The 17,334-nt window shown below is 48.2% G+C and overlaps 1 protein-coding gene across 3 annotated transcripts in view; it reads left to right on the top strand.

Annotated features, from left to right (window-relative positions):
• Window positions 1-17,334, top strand: part of LOC119457830 (homeobox protein Meis1) — a 343,572-nt gene that overhangs the window by 238,167 nt on the left and 88,071 nt on the right. For all 3 annotated transcript variants that reach the window (XM_037719582.2, XM_037719581.2, XM_037719584.2), the window contains one exon: window positions 14,525-14,664. In XM_037719582.2, the coding sequence (XP_037575510.1) occupies window positions 14,525-14,664 (140 nt within the window). The remainder of the gene's footprint in view (window positions 1-14,524; window positions 14,665-17,334) is intronic.

Raw genomic sequence — 17,334 nt, 5'->3', positions numbered from 1 at the left:
GGGAAAAAAAAAAGAAAAAGAAAACACTTGAGTGAGGGTCACAAGCAGAGAGCCGCCACGTTTTGTTTATTTCGGGTATATTTTCCCCTCAGTTTGCTGTCAGACCGTTCCTATTGGTCTCATTTGTTCTCATTCTGTATCTCTTCCTTTCTTTTTCATTTCATTCTTTCCTTTCTTTCTTCGTCTTTTCGGTACATTCCTTAGGACGCTGATATTATTGATCTCTGCCCATGCAGCACGTCGAGTTGTCGGCAGAAAGGTGGCATGCTTCAGTCAGATGCAGTTTAGTGCGTCGCTCGAAACAAAATCTTGGTCATATAACCTTCCGGATTTGTTTCGTTGTCCTAAAATGATTATGATAAGGGGGCGTATTTGGATAGGAGAGAGAGCAGGCTTAATGGCATCTGAAAATGTTAGCCTAGCTGCAGGCTTAGCATACTGTACTCCAAGTGAGATGGTGAAGGAGTAAAGCGACTGAGAAAACGCACGTACACTCATCACACTCACTAACACACGCACATACACACTAACACACACATGTGCGCGAAAAGCGCTTACTCAAAAGTTTTTACAGGGTCTCGTTGAAACCTTTATCCCGCTAGATACGCGCTTTAGTTGGGCGCAGTTTCGAGTCAGGACACTGCCAGGGTACTAGAACTTCCAGCAACCCATGTCACGTGTCGGGTTGCGTGTTTAGAGCGTTATTGAGGACAGCCGTTGAGGTTGCAACAAGGGAGCACCGAATCACGTGCCGGTTAAATACAATTTAAATACATAGTGTCTTGTGAAAGTGTCGTTCAAGTGAATGCAATGTATAGTGTATAGAATGTATACGGTGTGACTCGATGCGTTATAGTGAGAGGTGTGTGACAGCGGGGGGCGGACCTAAAGTTTCTTCTTGGCTACGGCGAGCTGCAGGTCGTGTGTTCGCTTCCACTGTAACGCCGTATACGTACCACATGACGTTACAGTTTGAAAGTTGCCGCGTGTGCCAATTTTGAACACGATAGTGCAGGGGTGTCACGTGTCTACACACCGTCGTCCTCCGCGTCAGAGTGTAATCAACTCAGTCTCGGGCGGAACCTCGAACCGGTATACAGTCCCAGGGCTAGAGAACGCGCCGTATACCTTCCACTGCGGCGTTACGATATATTTTGAATTAGGCCGATTATCTGTGACTGCAAATGAATGTCAGGCTTTTTGCGTTCGTGATTGAAGCCGTCATATTTAGCGTCTTCCGTGGACGCCCATTTGACTAGAAGCCCTAGCGCTTGCGGGCTCCAGTTCGCCACTTTTGAAGCTTTCCATAAGGTCGCCGAATCCAAAGTATTTCGGCTCAGAGCAGACGAAGCAAGCTCGGAGTGTTACAGTCTCTACTTAACATGCACGCGTATGATACGTCACCTTGTTTTCTGTGGCGTTCCTGCTCTGCTTGGGGGGGGGGGGGGGGGGACGCTTGTGTACTTAGATGTAGGCGTACATTAAACAACCTGCGGAGTTCGAAATTATTCGGTAGTCCCCACTACAGCGCATCTCAGTATTGCTTGGGGCACCAAACTCCATTGGCCAGTCAGCTGTGTTGGCGTTAAGTCCAGTTTATAGCCGTCGTTTGCCACTATACCGGAGAAACTTGCGCAGAAAGTAGCCAGCTACGTACATTCCTAAATGGCTAAAAGGACATTCCACAACGATGCCGCTCCTGCCGTCACATTCGTTTACAGTACCGAAAACTGGGAAAACCCTTTCCCGTTTCAGCTTTTCTCAGCGAACTCCGTGTAGCCCCTTAGAACAAGATTATGCCAGTCACCGAACACGCGGCACTCGCCCTGCTATCCCGACTACGAGACTCGCTTCAGTGAAAGAGAGAAAAAAAGGAGAGGGAAAGAGACAGTATACAAAGCGCTCCGGTTGTATAATGTACATAATAAGCGAGCGCGAATGGAGACGGGTTGTGATGGGGCCGGGAGAGGAAGGGAGGTGGGGAGAAACCTGGGGTACCCTGCTGGGTGGGTGGGTGGGCGGAATACGGCGGAGCAGTCGCCACAGCTGCAGCGTGCTCGCTCGGTTAATATTGCATAAGAGCCTCGGCGTTATTATCGTGAAAGGCTGCCGTGCCGCGCAGCGTTCGACCGACTGGCATCCCGAAGCGTCGGCTTCTTCCCCCTCCTTCCCTATGTGGTGCGTGGAAAGGTTATGAAGGCTCCCCGGTACGTGCCCGTACGGACGAAGCAGGGCGCGCCACTCTTTTCCTCTAAACCCTCCCCCCCGACACTTCCCATTTCACCCCCTTCTTCCCCATTCCCTAGTTTGCTACCCGCACGCCGCTCGGCTTCCCTCTCCTTCTCCCCATTTCCCGCGGCGGTAGAATTTCTAGAGCAGGGCAAGCGCCGAGCTGCGTTCGTCCTTTCGTTCCAGCGCCGTTCATTCGGCAACGTGTATAAGTATATGAAAAATAAAGGCAGGAAGAGAGGACTAACACTTCGACACAACAATGGTAGTGGTACAGCGTGGTTCTCTTCCCTCTTTCCCGAAGCGTTGCTGAACTCTCGTTCTTTTTTTGTTCCATTTTTTCCGCCTTCCAACGGAGCGTTCGCCTCCCGACGAGGCGTCGTCCACGTCTCTTCCCCCTTTTCGCTGCCGCGTCAAAGTTTTCCACCCCGCTTTAATTTCCCTTTTTTTCTGATTATTTTATCTTTGCTTTCGAGTGGGATACGTCTGACGCACGACCCCAGCGGCGGAGGCCCTTGGCGCGCTGGCTTTGTTCGCGCCTCTCCCGCGTTTGTTTCCCGAAGGCTCAAAGTTTCGGTTAGGAGTGTGTTGAGAAAGGAGGTGGTAGGGAAGCGGGGTCGAGATTCCTTAGCTGGAAGTAGGGGACGGCGTTTCATTGTTGTTTCGTTTGTCCCCTGCCCAACGAGATGGCGGCCGCGAGTAACACTGAACTCCCCCCCCCCCCCCGCCTCTCCTTACTTTGTTTCCCACTTTTTCCCAATGTAGTCTTTCCTGCGATATCTATGCATGTGTTGCAGCAGGCGGATGAAACGTCGTTGCGGTAGTCGATGCCTATGTCCTAGCTCTTTCTTTTTCAATACCACGCTTGGGAGGTTACGCCGGCGCGCTATGCTAAACTATAGTAAGGGCCATTATCATGATTTCGAAGAGGGCGAGAAAGGAAAAGGGGGGAACTGTACCGAAATGGCAAGAGTGAGAAGGGAATGCGTACGTAACGTTTCCCGTTTGACTCCCCCCCACTCTTCTTCTCCCGCCCAGAAAGCCTTCCTTCTTCACGGTACCGCCCCCCCCCCCCCCACCGAGCTATTCCCTCGCGCTGCCTCGACCTCCTTTCTTCCCCCGATCTCCGCTCCCGCGAGCGTTAATTTGATTGGCCCTGACATCGGTCACGTGATCCTGTCAATCTAGCGTCGAGCGTGGCGGGTTGGGCGGCTGCGCGGCGTGTGTAGGGAGCCAGCAGGCGGTTGCGACTCGTTCACTTCGGTGCGTGTCTCCCCTCTTTCGTGGCGTTCGCCCATTCCTTTTTTCCCCCCTTCGGCGTTTCGTTTTTGGGGAAACGCCGACTTGGGCTCGGCTGTGTGTTTGCGAAAGATTAATCTCGAGCTGCAGGCGCGTAGATAAGAAGTGCGGCTTTCGTTACGTCGTCTCTTCACTCTTCAAAGTGTAATACAGCTTAATTCTCACAAGCGTGGTCGCCATCACTATCATGTGCCTTTCACTCTATATGCCCGGTGCTTCGATCTCGCAAAGCCTTACTTACTGAGAGCGTTAACAACTAGTTTATCGACACTTTCCTATCTGTCGATTTGCAAATTTCCTCTATAATCTTATGAGACAGATATCCGCTATCGTAGCTGCTTGGGGATTAAGTTTACCATCTGTCGATTTTCAAATTTTCATATGTCGATTTGCAAATTTGCAGCTGTCGATTTGCAAATTTCTTCTGTACTCTTATGTTCCGCTATCGTAACTGGTTGGGGATTAAGTATAGCGCCTGTGGTATTTTGTTCGCTCAGAAATGTTTAGCGTACGCCAGATGCGGCATATTTTGTAGCTTAGGTTAAGCGGGCTTAATGACGTGCACAGTTTTGTGTTTGGTGGGGTCGACTTTTGTTGCCGCTTCTTCGGAAGCGAATAAACAACTCATCCAGATTTTGTCCGGTGGTCTTATTTATTTACTTTCACATGAGCTCCAGATCGTGTGCGCCTATGTGGACGCATTGTCTTGTCGCACACCAAATGCTCTCTTTCTTCGTAACTCTTTTTGGAGCGTGGCCTCTTGCTTAGCTGACCTCGCACGGTTCCCGCTTTGACGTCACGGTGTTTACGCGGCTGTTGTGTTCTCGCTCGACTGATGACTCTTTTATCCTGACAAACACCGGAGGCCTTGCTTGCGGAGAGTGTCGTGTGTGATTGCGCATTTTCACTTTTTCCTGTTTTTTTTTAATTTTTTTCTCTTCTTGCTGTACAAACATAGCTAGGTGAATACGGCTAAATAAAATGGGGGCGCTCCAGAAACACGGCCATGAATTGTCTGCATCGTTTTACGATGTCCTTAATTATGAGCAAAAAAAAAAAAAGAAAGGCTGGAGAAAACTTGTGTAAAGTATGGCGTGATACTAAGTGCCAACGTAAAGCATGGTATGAGCGTACTTTTATTCGAGCATGCGCTCTTGTGTTCATGTGAGGAAGCTTCGCCTAGTTGGTAACGTTTTAACCTTGGCCCGGTCTTCGTCAGAGTACGTATCCTTTTGTATTACTGTATACTGCACCGGATCATTCATCTTTGAATGCATACATACATACATACATACATACATACATACATGCATGCATGCATACATACATACATACATACATACATACATACATACATACATACATACATACATACATACATGCATACATACATACATGCATACGTACTACATACATACATGCATACATGCATACATGCATACATACATACATACATACATACATACATACATACATACATACATACATACATACATACATACATACATACATACATACATACATACATACATACATACATACATACATACATACATACATACATACATACATACATACATACATACATACATACATACATACATACATACATACATACGAACATGACGCCGACAGTGCGGCTGCGGTGTTTATGTGTAGAAGTGGTTTCGCTTCACTTCAAGTCCGAGGCCTGCCGAGTTAACCAGAGACGCGAGTTAAACGACCGTTAAGCGAAAACACCCGGCTACCGGTAACTGTATACCAACACAAAACACACTCCATCCTTCCTGGACTCGCCCAACTTGGCGACTCCAGCCGTACGGCTTTTAACACGCGATATGTGTACATATACACACTGCGGGCCAGCGTGTACACATGCTGCCGACACGCACGCGAAGGAACACGCGCTGTTTGTTTCGAGTGGTTATTCCGCGTATTACACGTATAGGGCCGTATAATACTATACTACCCGCGAGCAGCCCCATCGAGCTTGTTCTTGTCCCTTGCGCGGTATATGGCACTACGATTGCTGCTTGGACGCCGGAAACCTATACATAATGGGCCTCGTTTTACGAGGTCGTTAAGTGGGGACCTCCCTTTCCTCTCTCCTCTCCATCTTCCTTCTTTTCGCCGATTTTCTTGTCTTTTTTTTCTTTTGTCTGTGATATGCCGGCTTCCGTCCGAGCGCTGTACTCAGCCACAGTCTGTGCGCGTAGCACCGGATTCCGGCATCTTGTCGTAGATTGACGCACGTCCACTCGTCTGTGTATATGTGTGTATATGTGTGTATATGTGTGTATATGTGTGTATATGTGTGTATATGTGTGTATATGTGTGTTTGTGTGTGTGTTGGTGGTACTTAGGACGTGCTTGCCTGTGTAAGCGCATATAGCGAGGCACTTGGAAACGATCTGTTCTTCCTTTTAACAACGGTATGTACGCGTGCGCACGCATGCGCATTATACGGACGCGATGCGTCTTCCGATATTTGTGCAGGGAAGGGCTTGCACGTATAGAAGTGGCGTGCGTGCGGGAGTTGCGTCGTCGGGCGTAGTATATATGGTTGGAACGGTAATGAGTTTTTTTGCTGCAGATTTCCTGTGCTTGTTTCTGGAAACTGTCGCCGAGTATATTTCGAGAACATTTCACCTAGAACCTTGAATTGGTTTTTAAAAAAACACGAACCGCAAGCGCGCATGCATGCACGTTTAGAGAAATGTCCGAAATACAGATACGCGATATACGGCAAAGAGCGCGAACATGGGACTAAGGCTATAGAGAAACGGGACAACAGAACCGCTGACTTAGAACTTGATTTTACCGTGTATTGTCCAAAGGCAAAAGCCAGGCATTGGCACCACCGCACTTTTTGTAATCAATATTAGTTTAAGCCTTCGTGAAACGTTTCTGGTTAATTGTTACACAAAAAAAAAACACGTGATGCGTGCAATATGCCAGTTTATTTCCAACTACACGCAAGAAACTGTTCCAGCGCCCTTCTCCCATCACAGAAGTCTCATGTTCGTTCGGCTTCGTCATAATCTCCGTTTCTCCGGTCTTTTGTCTCGTGTTTGCGCCGCCTACCCGTATCACGTCGTCGCACCGGTGAGCCCAACCATTATAAATACAAGATCCACATAAACATTTCACTAGCACACATTTTGGCAAGGCAGATAGATGCATCGGAGGAGGAGAGACACTAGCACACATACACTGAAGCTCAAACACCCACAAGAGGCGCGCACAACGGACACAACTTGAGACATTACACACACACTCACACAAAAAAAAAGGGAGAGAGAGAGAGAGAGAGAGAGAAAGAGAGAAAGAGAGAGACGAGGCCTGTGATACACACAAAGACACAGTGCAGCAGCTCCTCTGATGCAGCCGGCCGTCCGGGCGGCCTTATTTATGAGCGCCGACGCCGCCGTGAGGAGAGGACTGCCGGCCAGGGACAAGATGAAGAAGCGGAGGAGGAGGGTGTAAGATTGACGGCCCACGTCCTCTGTATGCGGCCGCGAGCTGGCCCCGGCGGTAGTGCTAGTGCCCCCCCGCTAGACGTCGCAGCTTTGGTTTCTTTTTGGCTTCTCTCTCCGCGAGGAGCCGCTGTTGGCGTCTCGCGCGGTTCATCGTGGAGGATGAACGTGGACGACGGCGAGGAAACGTGGAGTCCCCTGGGACGCATACATCTTGCAAGTATACGGGGAAACGCAGATGCAGAGAAAAAGAGAGAGAGAGGTGGCGAGATCACGGATACGAGGAGACTCTCGAGAAGCGGATATAGGCGTACTGTCGTGAAAAACAAAAACAAAACATAATAATAAAGAAGAATCTTACACTTGCAAGAGTCATGCGTGATACTCGTTGCGTCTGAACGGAATGTCCGCTAAAGGCGATAAAAAAGAAAATCAAGAGAAAGGTAACACATTTTTCATTACGACGTTTGCGAGGGCGGAGTCGTCGGGACGGCTTTTGGTTGCGCGAAAGTATACGAAACAAGGAAAAAAAAAAAAAAGACATCACCATTCCGGAATCGGAGAGCGTGCGATTGTGTGGCAAGGCCTAAGTTTTCTTTCTTTTTTTTTTTTGCCTCGTTTGTCAGGATCTCTGTATATATGTTGCGAGTCACACACACGTAAGTCTTCCGTCTCGCTCTATGTGTGGGTGTGTTTCGCGAGCGGGCCTGCTTTGTGTGTCCGACGCGCAGGTCTTCAGCGCGTGCGGAAAGAATTCTTTTGGGAAACACGCTACAAGCAAGCCAAAGTAAAAGAAAGAACAAGAAAAGCGAATTTAACACGTTGTCTTTTGCTTCTTCGGACAGAGCAGGCCGAACGTCTTCGGTTCCTCTTTCGTGAGCTTGGGCGCAACTTCCCCCCGCACCACCCGCGGGGTGACTCCCCTCTGACCCCCCCTGAGTCTGTATGCACGAATTCCTCTTTCCAGCGAGTTCGGTTTGTGCTCGGTTTTTCTCATTGGTGGAGCGATGCGAAACTACCCCGCCGGACGACATACTGCTTGGCGGAACTCTTGGACACTGTGGGGGGCCAGTCTGAAAAGAGAGAAGAAAGAGGGTATGGTTAGAGAGCTTTAGTGAACTGCGAGTTAGGTTTCAAACTGCGCGCAGTGTGCACCAAGCCGGGACTGGGCGCGAAAGAACGGGTTGTTCGGGCTGGTTTGGCGTGGGTTTCAGTGAATATTGTTAAATGGTCACAGTACTCACGCCTATGCAGAGTGACGCCGATATCTAAAAGAGGGGCAGACACAGGTGAACGAATCGATTGCATCTATCACAGTGAAGTCCTCGACGTTCTTCTTCTTTTTTTTTTGCTTTTGTTCTTTTCGGGCTTAGATATATAAATCTACGCCTGCAGTGAGCCAGCTTCGAATCAGCCACTGTTTTACAGAACGCACGTCTCAGGTTTGCGTCACTGTCATCTCCCCTCCGAGATAAATTCGCCCCCCTCCCCCCCTCTTTTTAATTTTTTTTCATGTTCTCATTGTTTTCTATCTTATTCCACATGCCAGGTTGAATTTTAATGATAGTTCGTGAATCCATTTCTTCCCCACAATTCCAACTGCTTGTCCCTAATAGAAACGGGAGACGTAAGAAACGGGAAAGGGGAGACAAGCGCGCATGCCACCACTGCTTCTCGTTGATTAATTGACTGATTGAGCGCCAGATTGAGTTATTGATAATGCCAATAAAACAGTTTCCCTATCGAAAAACGCCTCTGACCCTATAACCCCCGTATCCAATAATCTCGTATGACACATCTGAACCAACGCGTTCTTGTTACGATGCCGTGTGTATTATATGGAATTACTGGGTGTGGACGTTATGTGGCGTATCGCCTTTCCTGTAAAAAAATAAAGGTAAACTAAGGACAGAATGGGCAAAAGAGACACCGCGCACATGGACTTCCTTCGACGCTGCCGTCGCTTCCCCTCACAATCTTACCTCCTCCTTTCCCTCAGACTCCGCTAGTTCACCTCCCCTATCCCTTGTCTGTCCTCGGCGGGTCCCTGAATTATGTGTCCTCCAGACCGGAGATTATTCCGCCTCCCTGTCTCCCCCCGCGACCATACCCGCTGATCTTGATTCGTTTGATCTTTTTCCCTCTTTCAACTTTCTCGGGGCCTTTCTCCCGCACTGACCCGGACATCTTTCATGCTCGCCTCTTTGTCTCTCTCTCTCTCTCTACGCATCGACTGATTTGAAAGCGAAGTCGGGATCGACAGACCAAACCGGGAATACAAGGATGCTGCTTGACAAGAGTAAAAACAATACACCCGGCCATAGATGAAAGTGGGTGCCTGCGCGGCTGTCTTCGCTGCAGTGCCTTCGGTCATAGTGTGGCAGCTCCCCCCCCCCCCCCCCCCTTTTTTTTTAGCCCGTTGCATCGTTCTGTCTTTCAATGCCCCTTTTATATATTCGTGTTGCAACCGCCAGCCGTGGCGGTGCATCTCCCTCGATCGCCATGGGCCCTTCCATTGGTTGTCGTCGTTTTGCTCGCTGACTTGATTTCCTAACGTGCTCTGTGAGATTATTCGGAGCGGGTAGCTTCCCCGCAGTGCTCGCTTGCAACGTGTCTCTTTGCCGTGTCTGCGTCATGACTGGGACGGCGGCTCTCTAGTATATGTAACGACGTCCCGTGACAGGCGTCGTCGCTGACGCCGCAAAAACGTGACCAATGGCCAAGGACCTCTAGGAGTCGTACTTGCGTAGATGTCTTATAGCGGTACGTGTACGTCGTAAAAGAAAGTACGTGTCTTAGGACTTTAACGTGATGTTGTTGGGCGCTGTGGTGATATACTGTGCCTCGGTGGCGCGTTTGGCGTCGTATATTGGGCCTTGATGTTGTCATGTCGCGCGCCATAGAAGAAAGGAGAAATGGAACGAGTAGAAAGTTTTTTTTATTAGGGCATGAAAGCTGCTTGCGTACGTAGGGGTCCAAACTATGCTTAGCTATAGGTCTATATTTGTCTAAGTGGCTTGCCTACGCAAGTACAACGTAAGTGGTTTGCTTTCCTTTGTCTTTAACTCGGTGTTGTGAAAGATCGAGCAAGTGTTTTGAACAGCTTTGCTGCTTATCGGAGCAACATCATCAGCAAACAAATTCAACAAACTTAGAAGCTTTAATGAAGCCCGGTAAGCTACCGAGAGACAGGGTCTCTCTGCTGCCCCCGGCGCGGCCTAGACCGAGGCCATCAATTTGAAGGATATTTATTAAAGTTGTCTCACACAAGCTTTAATGATGGAACCGAAGCGGCTGTAGTCTGGCTGTACGCCTATTTTAATACCAGCTATGAGAAACGGTCTATCTATCTATCTATCTATCTATCTATCTATCTATCTATCTATCTATCTATCTATCTATCTATCTATCTATCTATCTATCTATCTATCTATAACATTCACGCACATACATACATACGTACGTACGTACGTACGTACATACGTACATACATACATACATACATACATACATACATACATACATACATACATACATACATACATACATACATACATACATACATACATACATACATACATACATACATACATACATACATACATACATACATACATACATACATACATACAAGAGACACATCCGAAAATATTTCACAGTGCACATGAAGGCTTTCTTACAGGAGTTCACAAAAACGAAGCGGGTACCCCCCTCGCTTAACTCGCGGCGCACTCAACGTCAAAACGTCACGCGTGTTACACGGTTGTTTGGCATCTCGACTACAACCTTTCCCCGCAACTATACGTATATATACGTGGTGGGCGTGCCTCGCGTTCGCTCGTCCACTGCATTTAGGCCGAGCGAGGCGCGTTCGACCGGGAGCGACACCTAGGAACGGAAGCGGCAATAACGGAGTGCGCGCGCCTCTTTTCCGCCTTTTCCCGCTGGAAGATTGTGGGGGGATTTGTCTTCGGGGCCATATATCACTCCGCTTGCCTGCCGTTGTCTCGGTGCCCGTGCCACGTTTGCGCTAACCGCACGTTGCCTCCTCTGAGAACGCCTCCCTCCTTTTCTCTCCGTCGCCTCGGCGTTGGTGCCGCCATTTCTCTCATCTCGCGCCGGTCACGTGACAAAACGGAGCTTGAGTAGTCGAACGACAGCGCCACTGATAGGGTGCCCGCTGTTGAAACGAGCGCAAGTGTCGCCTTCGAGTGTCCGTGTGCATGTGTACATGTATGTGCGTAGTGTGTCTTTTGTGTGCGCGACTGTGTGTTCGTGCGTGTGTGTTTACTTTCGGCCGCCTTCCGAAGCCCCGCCGACCCCGGCTTGCCATAAAACTTGTCGCCGTTCAAGTGGCGGCGGGCTTTGGAGAACGGGTTTGAGAACGCAGGATAGAGGGACAGGGTGGTGGAGGTAGCGGGAGGGAGTTTGGGCGGGTATGTGGCATCAGGCGGTGTTCGTATCTGGGGCGCAAACAGTGAGCGGATGGCGTCGGAGAACAAACGGAGCCAGTACGTCGCCTGGGCTTTCCGAGGACCAGTTTTCTTTTTTTTCCTGTGTGTATCTGGAAATCGGAAAACGAGCTAGTAACGGAAAGTAGTCTTAGGCCTATGTGTTGAATAGATACGTGACCAAGTTCAGACACGACCTTTACTATCAAATGCGAAAAAGGGTTAGTCGAGAATGTTGACAGCCGGGTGAAGCGCGTGCAATTACCGGATGAAGTTTGAAGCTAGAACACTTATACATGCAATGGTTTCATTGTCTGTTTTCGCGTATGATCGTAACTAACAAAACAATGCAGACTATCTGATTGATCTCGCCGATCAAGCGATGCTGATGTGACATCTGTATAGGTGCTTTGCTGGACCCGAATTGTCCGTTGTTTGTCACGTCGGAACCTAAAGCATTCTACATCTTAACGATGATTGAACGTAACAAATAGGCATTTCGTTCGCCTTGGTATAGTGTGGGGACTTTGTGTTGATCCTGGCCAGATACCATTAAACTCTATCTCTTTCGGCGTGTAAACCGCAGGCAATCCGTTGTTTAGGTCCTCCTTTCTTGCGCTTTCTTTTTACTGCGTGAATGATCGCTCATACTTGCGCAGACAAGCTAAAACTCACGAATGATGGTCGAATGAAGGAAGTGGTGGGTTTTCCGTTAGTGTTATTTTAGTCGGCGGATTTCGTGTTAACCGCAGATAGGTCGTCGTTTAAACTCCTCAGACCCCACCTCCCTCTCCGCATCTGCGTCGTTCCCTACGCGATCTTTTTACACACGGTCGAGAAGATGTACCCATAGAAAACAGGAAGAGAAGGATCAAGCCGCAATGGGCCGGGCTCGGCATCTTGAAGTTTTCGAGATTATCCTGATTGGGACCGCCATAAAAACGGTCTCGCTCGAGATAGCGACCGTTCGCGGCGACCGTTCGTGGCCCTTTATATTTTCTTCTGGCCGTATACTTTCGCGTATACTGCATGCGTACAACAAGGCGCTCTTGCGCCCTTGACTTTGTTCGGTTCTCTCTATACACACACATACAACACTCCCGAAAAAGAGTAGCCGCGAGGCGTCCGTAAAGACTTCGTGAGTCGAAGAAGCTGTATGCAGTCGCGGAGGAGGAGCGCGGATTTTCACGGAAGGTTTATTCGTCTGGTGGCTTCGTTTTCGCGGTTTGTTCTTTTCTTTAATCATTATTGTGGCTGTTACGGTTCGGCCGGTCGCCGCTTATCAGCGGAGGTTATCTTTTACACGGCGTACACGAAGTCGTCCGCCCATCGCGAAGTCGTTTCGCTGGGCGCGTTCCTGCGTCGTCTGTTTATCGTCTGGTCGTGTAACGCACGGGCAATGAAGATAGCGCCGATCCTTGCAGCGACGGTCATATCCTTCTGTTTTTCTTTTTCTTTTGCCGTTTGTGTTTTTCTTTCTCACTTGTCTGTTAACTTTTCAACGTACGCGCTATTCTAGAAGTTGAGAGCTCCAAGAATGCAGGTTTAACAACTTCTTCGCGATATCTTCGGCGTCACCTTCTGTTCCACGCTGACGTGCTAGCCTTGGCCTTTGAGCAGTATATATAGATAATCCCCGCTGTCCCAGGGGGCGCTACATACCCCACTTCCATAGGTCGTTTGCTCAGCTCGGCTTAACGCCGCCGGTTATAAATCTAACCTGATTCAGCTGATCTTGTTATTTCAAGTATACGTTCGGAGTGTACGACGCCTTCATTGGAGCTTAAAAAAAGATAGTTGGACAAATATAGATGGGGAAAGGGACAGGCTGAGGGATGCGTTTGGTATGGTTTATACTGGGATAGTTAAACTTCTCGACTGGGTCTTCGATATAATCTGTTTGACATGTTCGCCGTTTGTCAAGCTTTATGGCGTCGCAGATAACGCGGCTTGCTGCTCGCTTTGCTGTGTACGGCCAGGCTAAAAAAAAAAAAAAATAATAAAAATAATGCGTCCAAGTATAGTTCACGTTTGTAAGGCTAAACTTACCTGTCTCGGGTCCCGTTAGGAGCTGTGCACATGTGGATCAACTTGGGGACTGAGACCTTCCGTGAGCAGTATCGCGCGGCCTTTCTTTTTTCTTGCTTTTCTTTCGCTTTCTTCGATAAAAAAAGATGCAAAAATGAAGTGTTGGTCGCTGATGATGGTTGGGTACCCTGTGTGCTACCGACTGTGAGAGATTCCCAACGCTTCGATTTGGGTTCAACCTGAAGTGTGTCACGCTAAGTATTTTTGATTTCCCAACACATGTGGCTGGAAGATGTTTCAGAGTCACGTTGAGGTTATATTCTATGCATGTTTTACTATATAATTTCTATAAACAGGTATGGTTAGAGATAGTGTCGGCAACGACTGCAATGCGAAAGACCTATTCACGCCTGCTGCAGCTATACGGTTAACACAAAACGTTTACGCGCTGTAACCGCCGCAGACAACTGCAGTTTTGAAGTGTGCTTGAGTACACGGCAAATCAACCAGTCTGTCGGTCGGTCGGTCGATTATGAATAGATTCAGCCCAATCGATTAATGTAAATCACAACGCTTCTGACGCCTGCCGCAGCTGATGGGTGCATTCTAGAAGGGGTATGTTGTAGTTGGCAAGAGAGTGTCAGCCAGTGAATGAATCATCATAAAAGATGGGTTACCGAACATGAGTTATTAAATTAACCAATTAATCAATCATTCATTCAATCAATCGATGTAACCTATGTTATACCGAACCCCAATCAATTAATAAACACATCAGTCAATAAATCAGTGAATCAACATACGGTATGCAGTTACCGAGCGTCAATCAATCGATTGCCCAATCATCCGTTCAACTGATCGATCGAAAGCGCGAACGTTTTGACACTGGCATGCAGAAGGCGACCGCATTCTTCAAACAGAATTCTGTATTCGACATGTCGGCTAGTCCCGTCGACCTGTAATCAGTACAAGTCGAAACTATGCGTGTCACGTGCTACTTTGTGTCTCGGTGCTCCAACCCGTGCCTTTGATTTCTCGCAGGCGACGCCAGTGTGGGCTCGGGTGACGGCACGGGCGAGGACGAAGACGAGGACAGAGGCAAGAAGCGCCAGAAGAAGCGCGGCATCTTCCCCAAGGTGGCCACCAACATTATGCGAGCCTGGCTCTTCCAACACCTCACGGTAAGACTCGTGCGACCAATCGTATGCTTGCTTGCTTCCCACTGCATGCTGCATACACGCACTGTATTCCTCAAACTGTGCACCGGCCTCGCCTCTCGGGCTGCGGGCATTCTCGCACTGTGGGCTGGTTGTTTTGCGTTGGCATTGTATCAACGAACACTCTTAACCATTGAAGTCTCAGGTGTTTTTTTTTTTTCGGATATGAAACACCCCCGGCCTCGTGCTATCTATTTCCTCGGATAGCATAAATCGAACGCAACGTTTTATTTTTGGTTGTACAGAAGTGAAAAAAAAGAGGAAATGATACGGGATAATGACAAATGCTCTCTTGCTGTCATCCCCACTTTCCTATGTGACAAAAGTAATGTCAAGAGGAACACGGCGGGACAAAAGACGCCAGAACGTACCGGTACGTCAGTGACTCTAAAAGGGTTAAATAAAATGTACTTACTGTACCCAGTTATTTTACGCTATTTACTACCTACTACTGACTGTTAACTATTACTGACTAAGCAAGGTGCTCGCTTTTTTCTAATGAGTTTCAGCTACCGATTCCAAACGCAGTTAGCTAGTATTACCGGATACAGAGTTTCTATAGCCTATACCGCGTATATCGGAACATCTCTGGCGTATTCCAGAGCGGGTCCAATACGGTGTGTTACAGTATAGAAACTTTGTACGCGGCGGTGTTAAATGCATTTGTAATTGGTAGCTGAAACTTAGTAACAGCTACTGGCTTGTTCAGTCAGAAATTTTACTTAACTATGTACCGTTACCAAATGAATTTATACCAAGGTAGTAAACAGTGTAATTACTGGTTAGTAAGGACACCAACGTCTTTTTCTTTTTCGAGAGTGAAGGTCAGTGACAGTACTATACAATGTTATAAAATTAAATATATATAGAAGCAACCACCAGCGCTATTTTCCTCCCACACAAACGCTCATGCCACAGGCGCTCGACTCTTTGTTTGTGTTTCGCTGACGCTCCCTTATATAAACGGTCGACCCAACCGCTTTTCCCTTATACTCCACGCCACGGGCCACGTATATCCGGCAGCACCTGCACGAGTCACCACACACGCGCGAGTGTGTGTACCTTTCAATCCCAAATCCACGATGCGTGCGCTGTGGGCCCAAAATCTTGGGGTGGGCTAGCGCCCTGGGCGCACTCGTCTATATGGCTCGCTCGCGGTGACACAAACACACACACATAATACACATATACACCCACAAAGTTAGCGTGCCACGCATACCGGTTTTTGCGTGCTCGCGGTTGACTCAGGCGGTGACTTTCACGCCGAAAAGCGCAAACTTTCGGCTCGACGCGAACTGTCGGCTTTAGCGTCCCTCGACTCACCCGCTCCATCGATTTCCCTTCGTACACGTAGTCTTTCTTTGTTTGACGATTATTATTATCATTTTTTTTTCGTCTCTCTTGTGAGTCGTCCTACCGTCGATGCCAGGGCGGCGGCGGCTCCGAACACTTCACTAGGGGTTCGAGCCCTCGTTGCTTGCCACGGAGCGAGAGAGAGCTCCGGTATATATAGGGTTGCATCTGGCCCATGGTGCGTTGGCGTGGGTCGGGATAGATAGGCGAGTTGCTTCGTGGCAGAAGTGTGCGTTTCAGATTATTCCGGGCCAATGAGGGCGGGCGTGCTTCCGCTATATAGTATATGTAGTTGTGTGGGGTGCAGATCGGTTTACGTTGCAGCTTTTTTATTATTTGGGGAAGGGGGGGGGGGAGGGGGAAGAGGGCACTTCTCTGCCTGCCTCGTCGCCTTTATTTATCTCCTGTTTTGTTAGCTCAGCTGTGAACGCGTCTTCAGGCGTTATATGTACACGCGAGTGTATGCGCCTGAGTATACGATGCGTGCGCGTGGGTCTTTTGAACGATGATTGCATGTATGGCTTATTTATTTTTTTCGCTTGTATTTTGTTTCTATCGTGTTTCGCCCAATTGGCGATGGGATGGCTATGCGATATAGCAGATCAATACAGTATGTTCTTTTTTAAAAAATAACTTCTTGCCTGCAAGCTAAATAAACGGTGCATCTGCAAACGACTGCCTTTATTGCTGTATTTTTATTTTTGCATTGACAAGGAGTGTTCGGGAGACTGAATAAGTGTACGATCCGTTAACTTTGAAATAATGCAGACTAAAAATGTTTCGAAAGGATATGTTTAGCGCAAGCAGACTCTCCTTCACCGTCTGTGTAGATAGGGGAGTACGCTTCAACAATTTTTCAAAGTCCTAACTTGACTCTCAGAATTCAGGAGCGACCGTGGACCCAAGCGCACGTTGCAGTCGCATAATACAGGTCAGAGTATCCTACGAAATAAGTTTAAGTAAAGGTGTATTTTGAATGTATCCAACCACATTCAACAGTCGATCAGAAAATTCCTGGCAATCTTTGGCCTAACACGATGAAGAAAAAGTGACTTGGAAGGTCAATGCCCGCTGAGTGAAACATGATCGTCTAGTCGACGTCTTAAATCGTCTTGTGAAGATCTTAAAATATTAAGTATACCTTCCTATAGATGATCTTATCTTCCGTTCATGGGTGGCGCTATCTTCGGCCACTATATTCAAACAGTTTCTAACCATGAGTGCCCCGCCGTGTAGGGTGATTAGGGTTTCATAATAAAGAGTTGTTATAGATGCGCTGCA

Source organism: Dermacentor silvarum, chromosome 7 (genome assembly GCF_013339745.2).
Source record: "Dermacentor silvarum isolate Dsil-2018 chromosome 7, BIME_Dsil_1.4, whole genome shotgun sequence".
Classification (NCBI taxonomy): Eukaryota; Metazoa; Arthropoda; class Arachnida; order Ixodida; family Ixodidae; genus Dermacentor; species Dermacentor silvarum.
The sequence above is the reverse complement of the archived record's forward strand: the minus strand, read 5'-3'. Positions and strand labels throughout refer to the sequence as shown.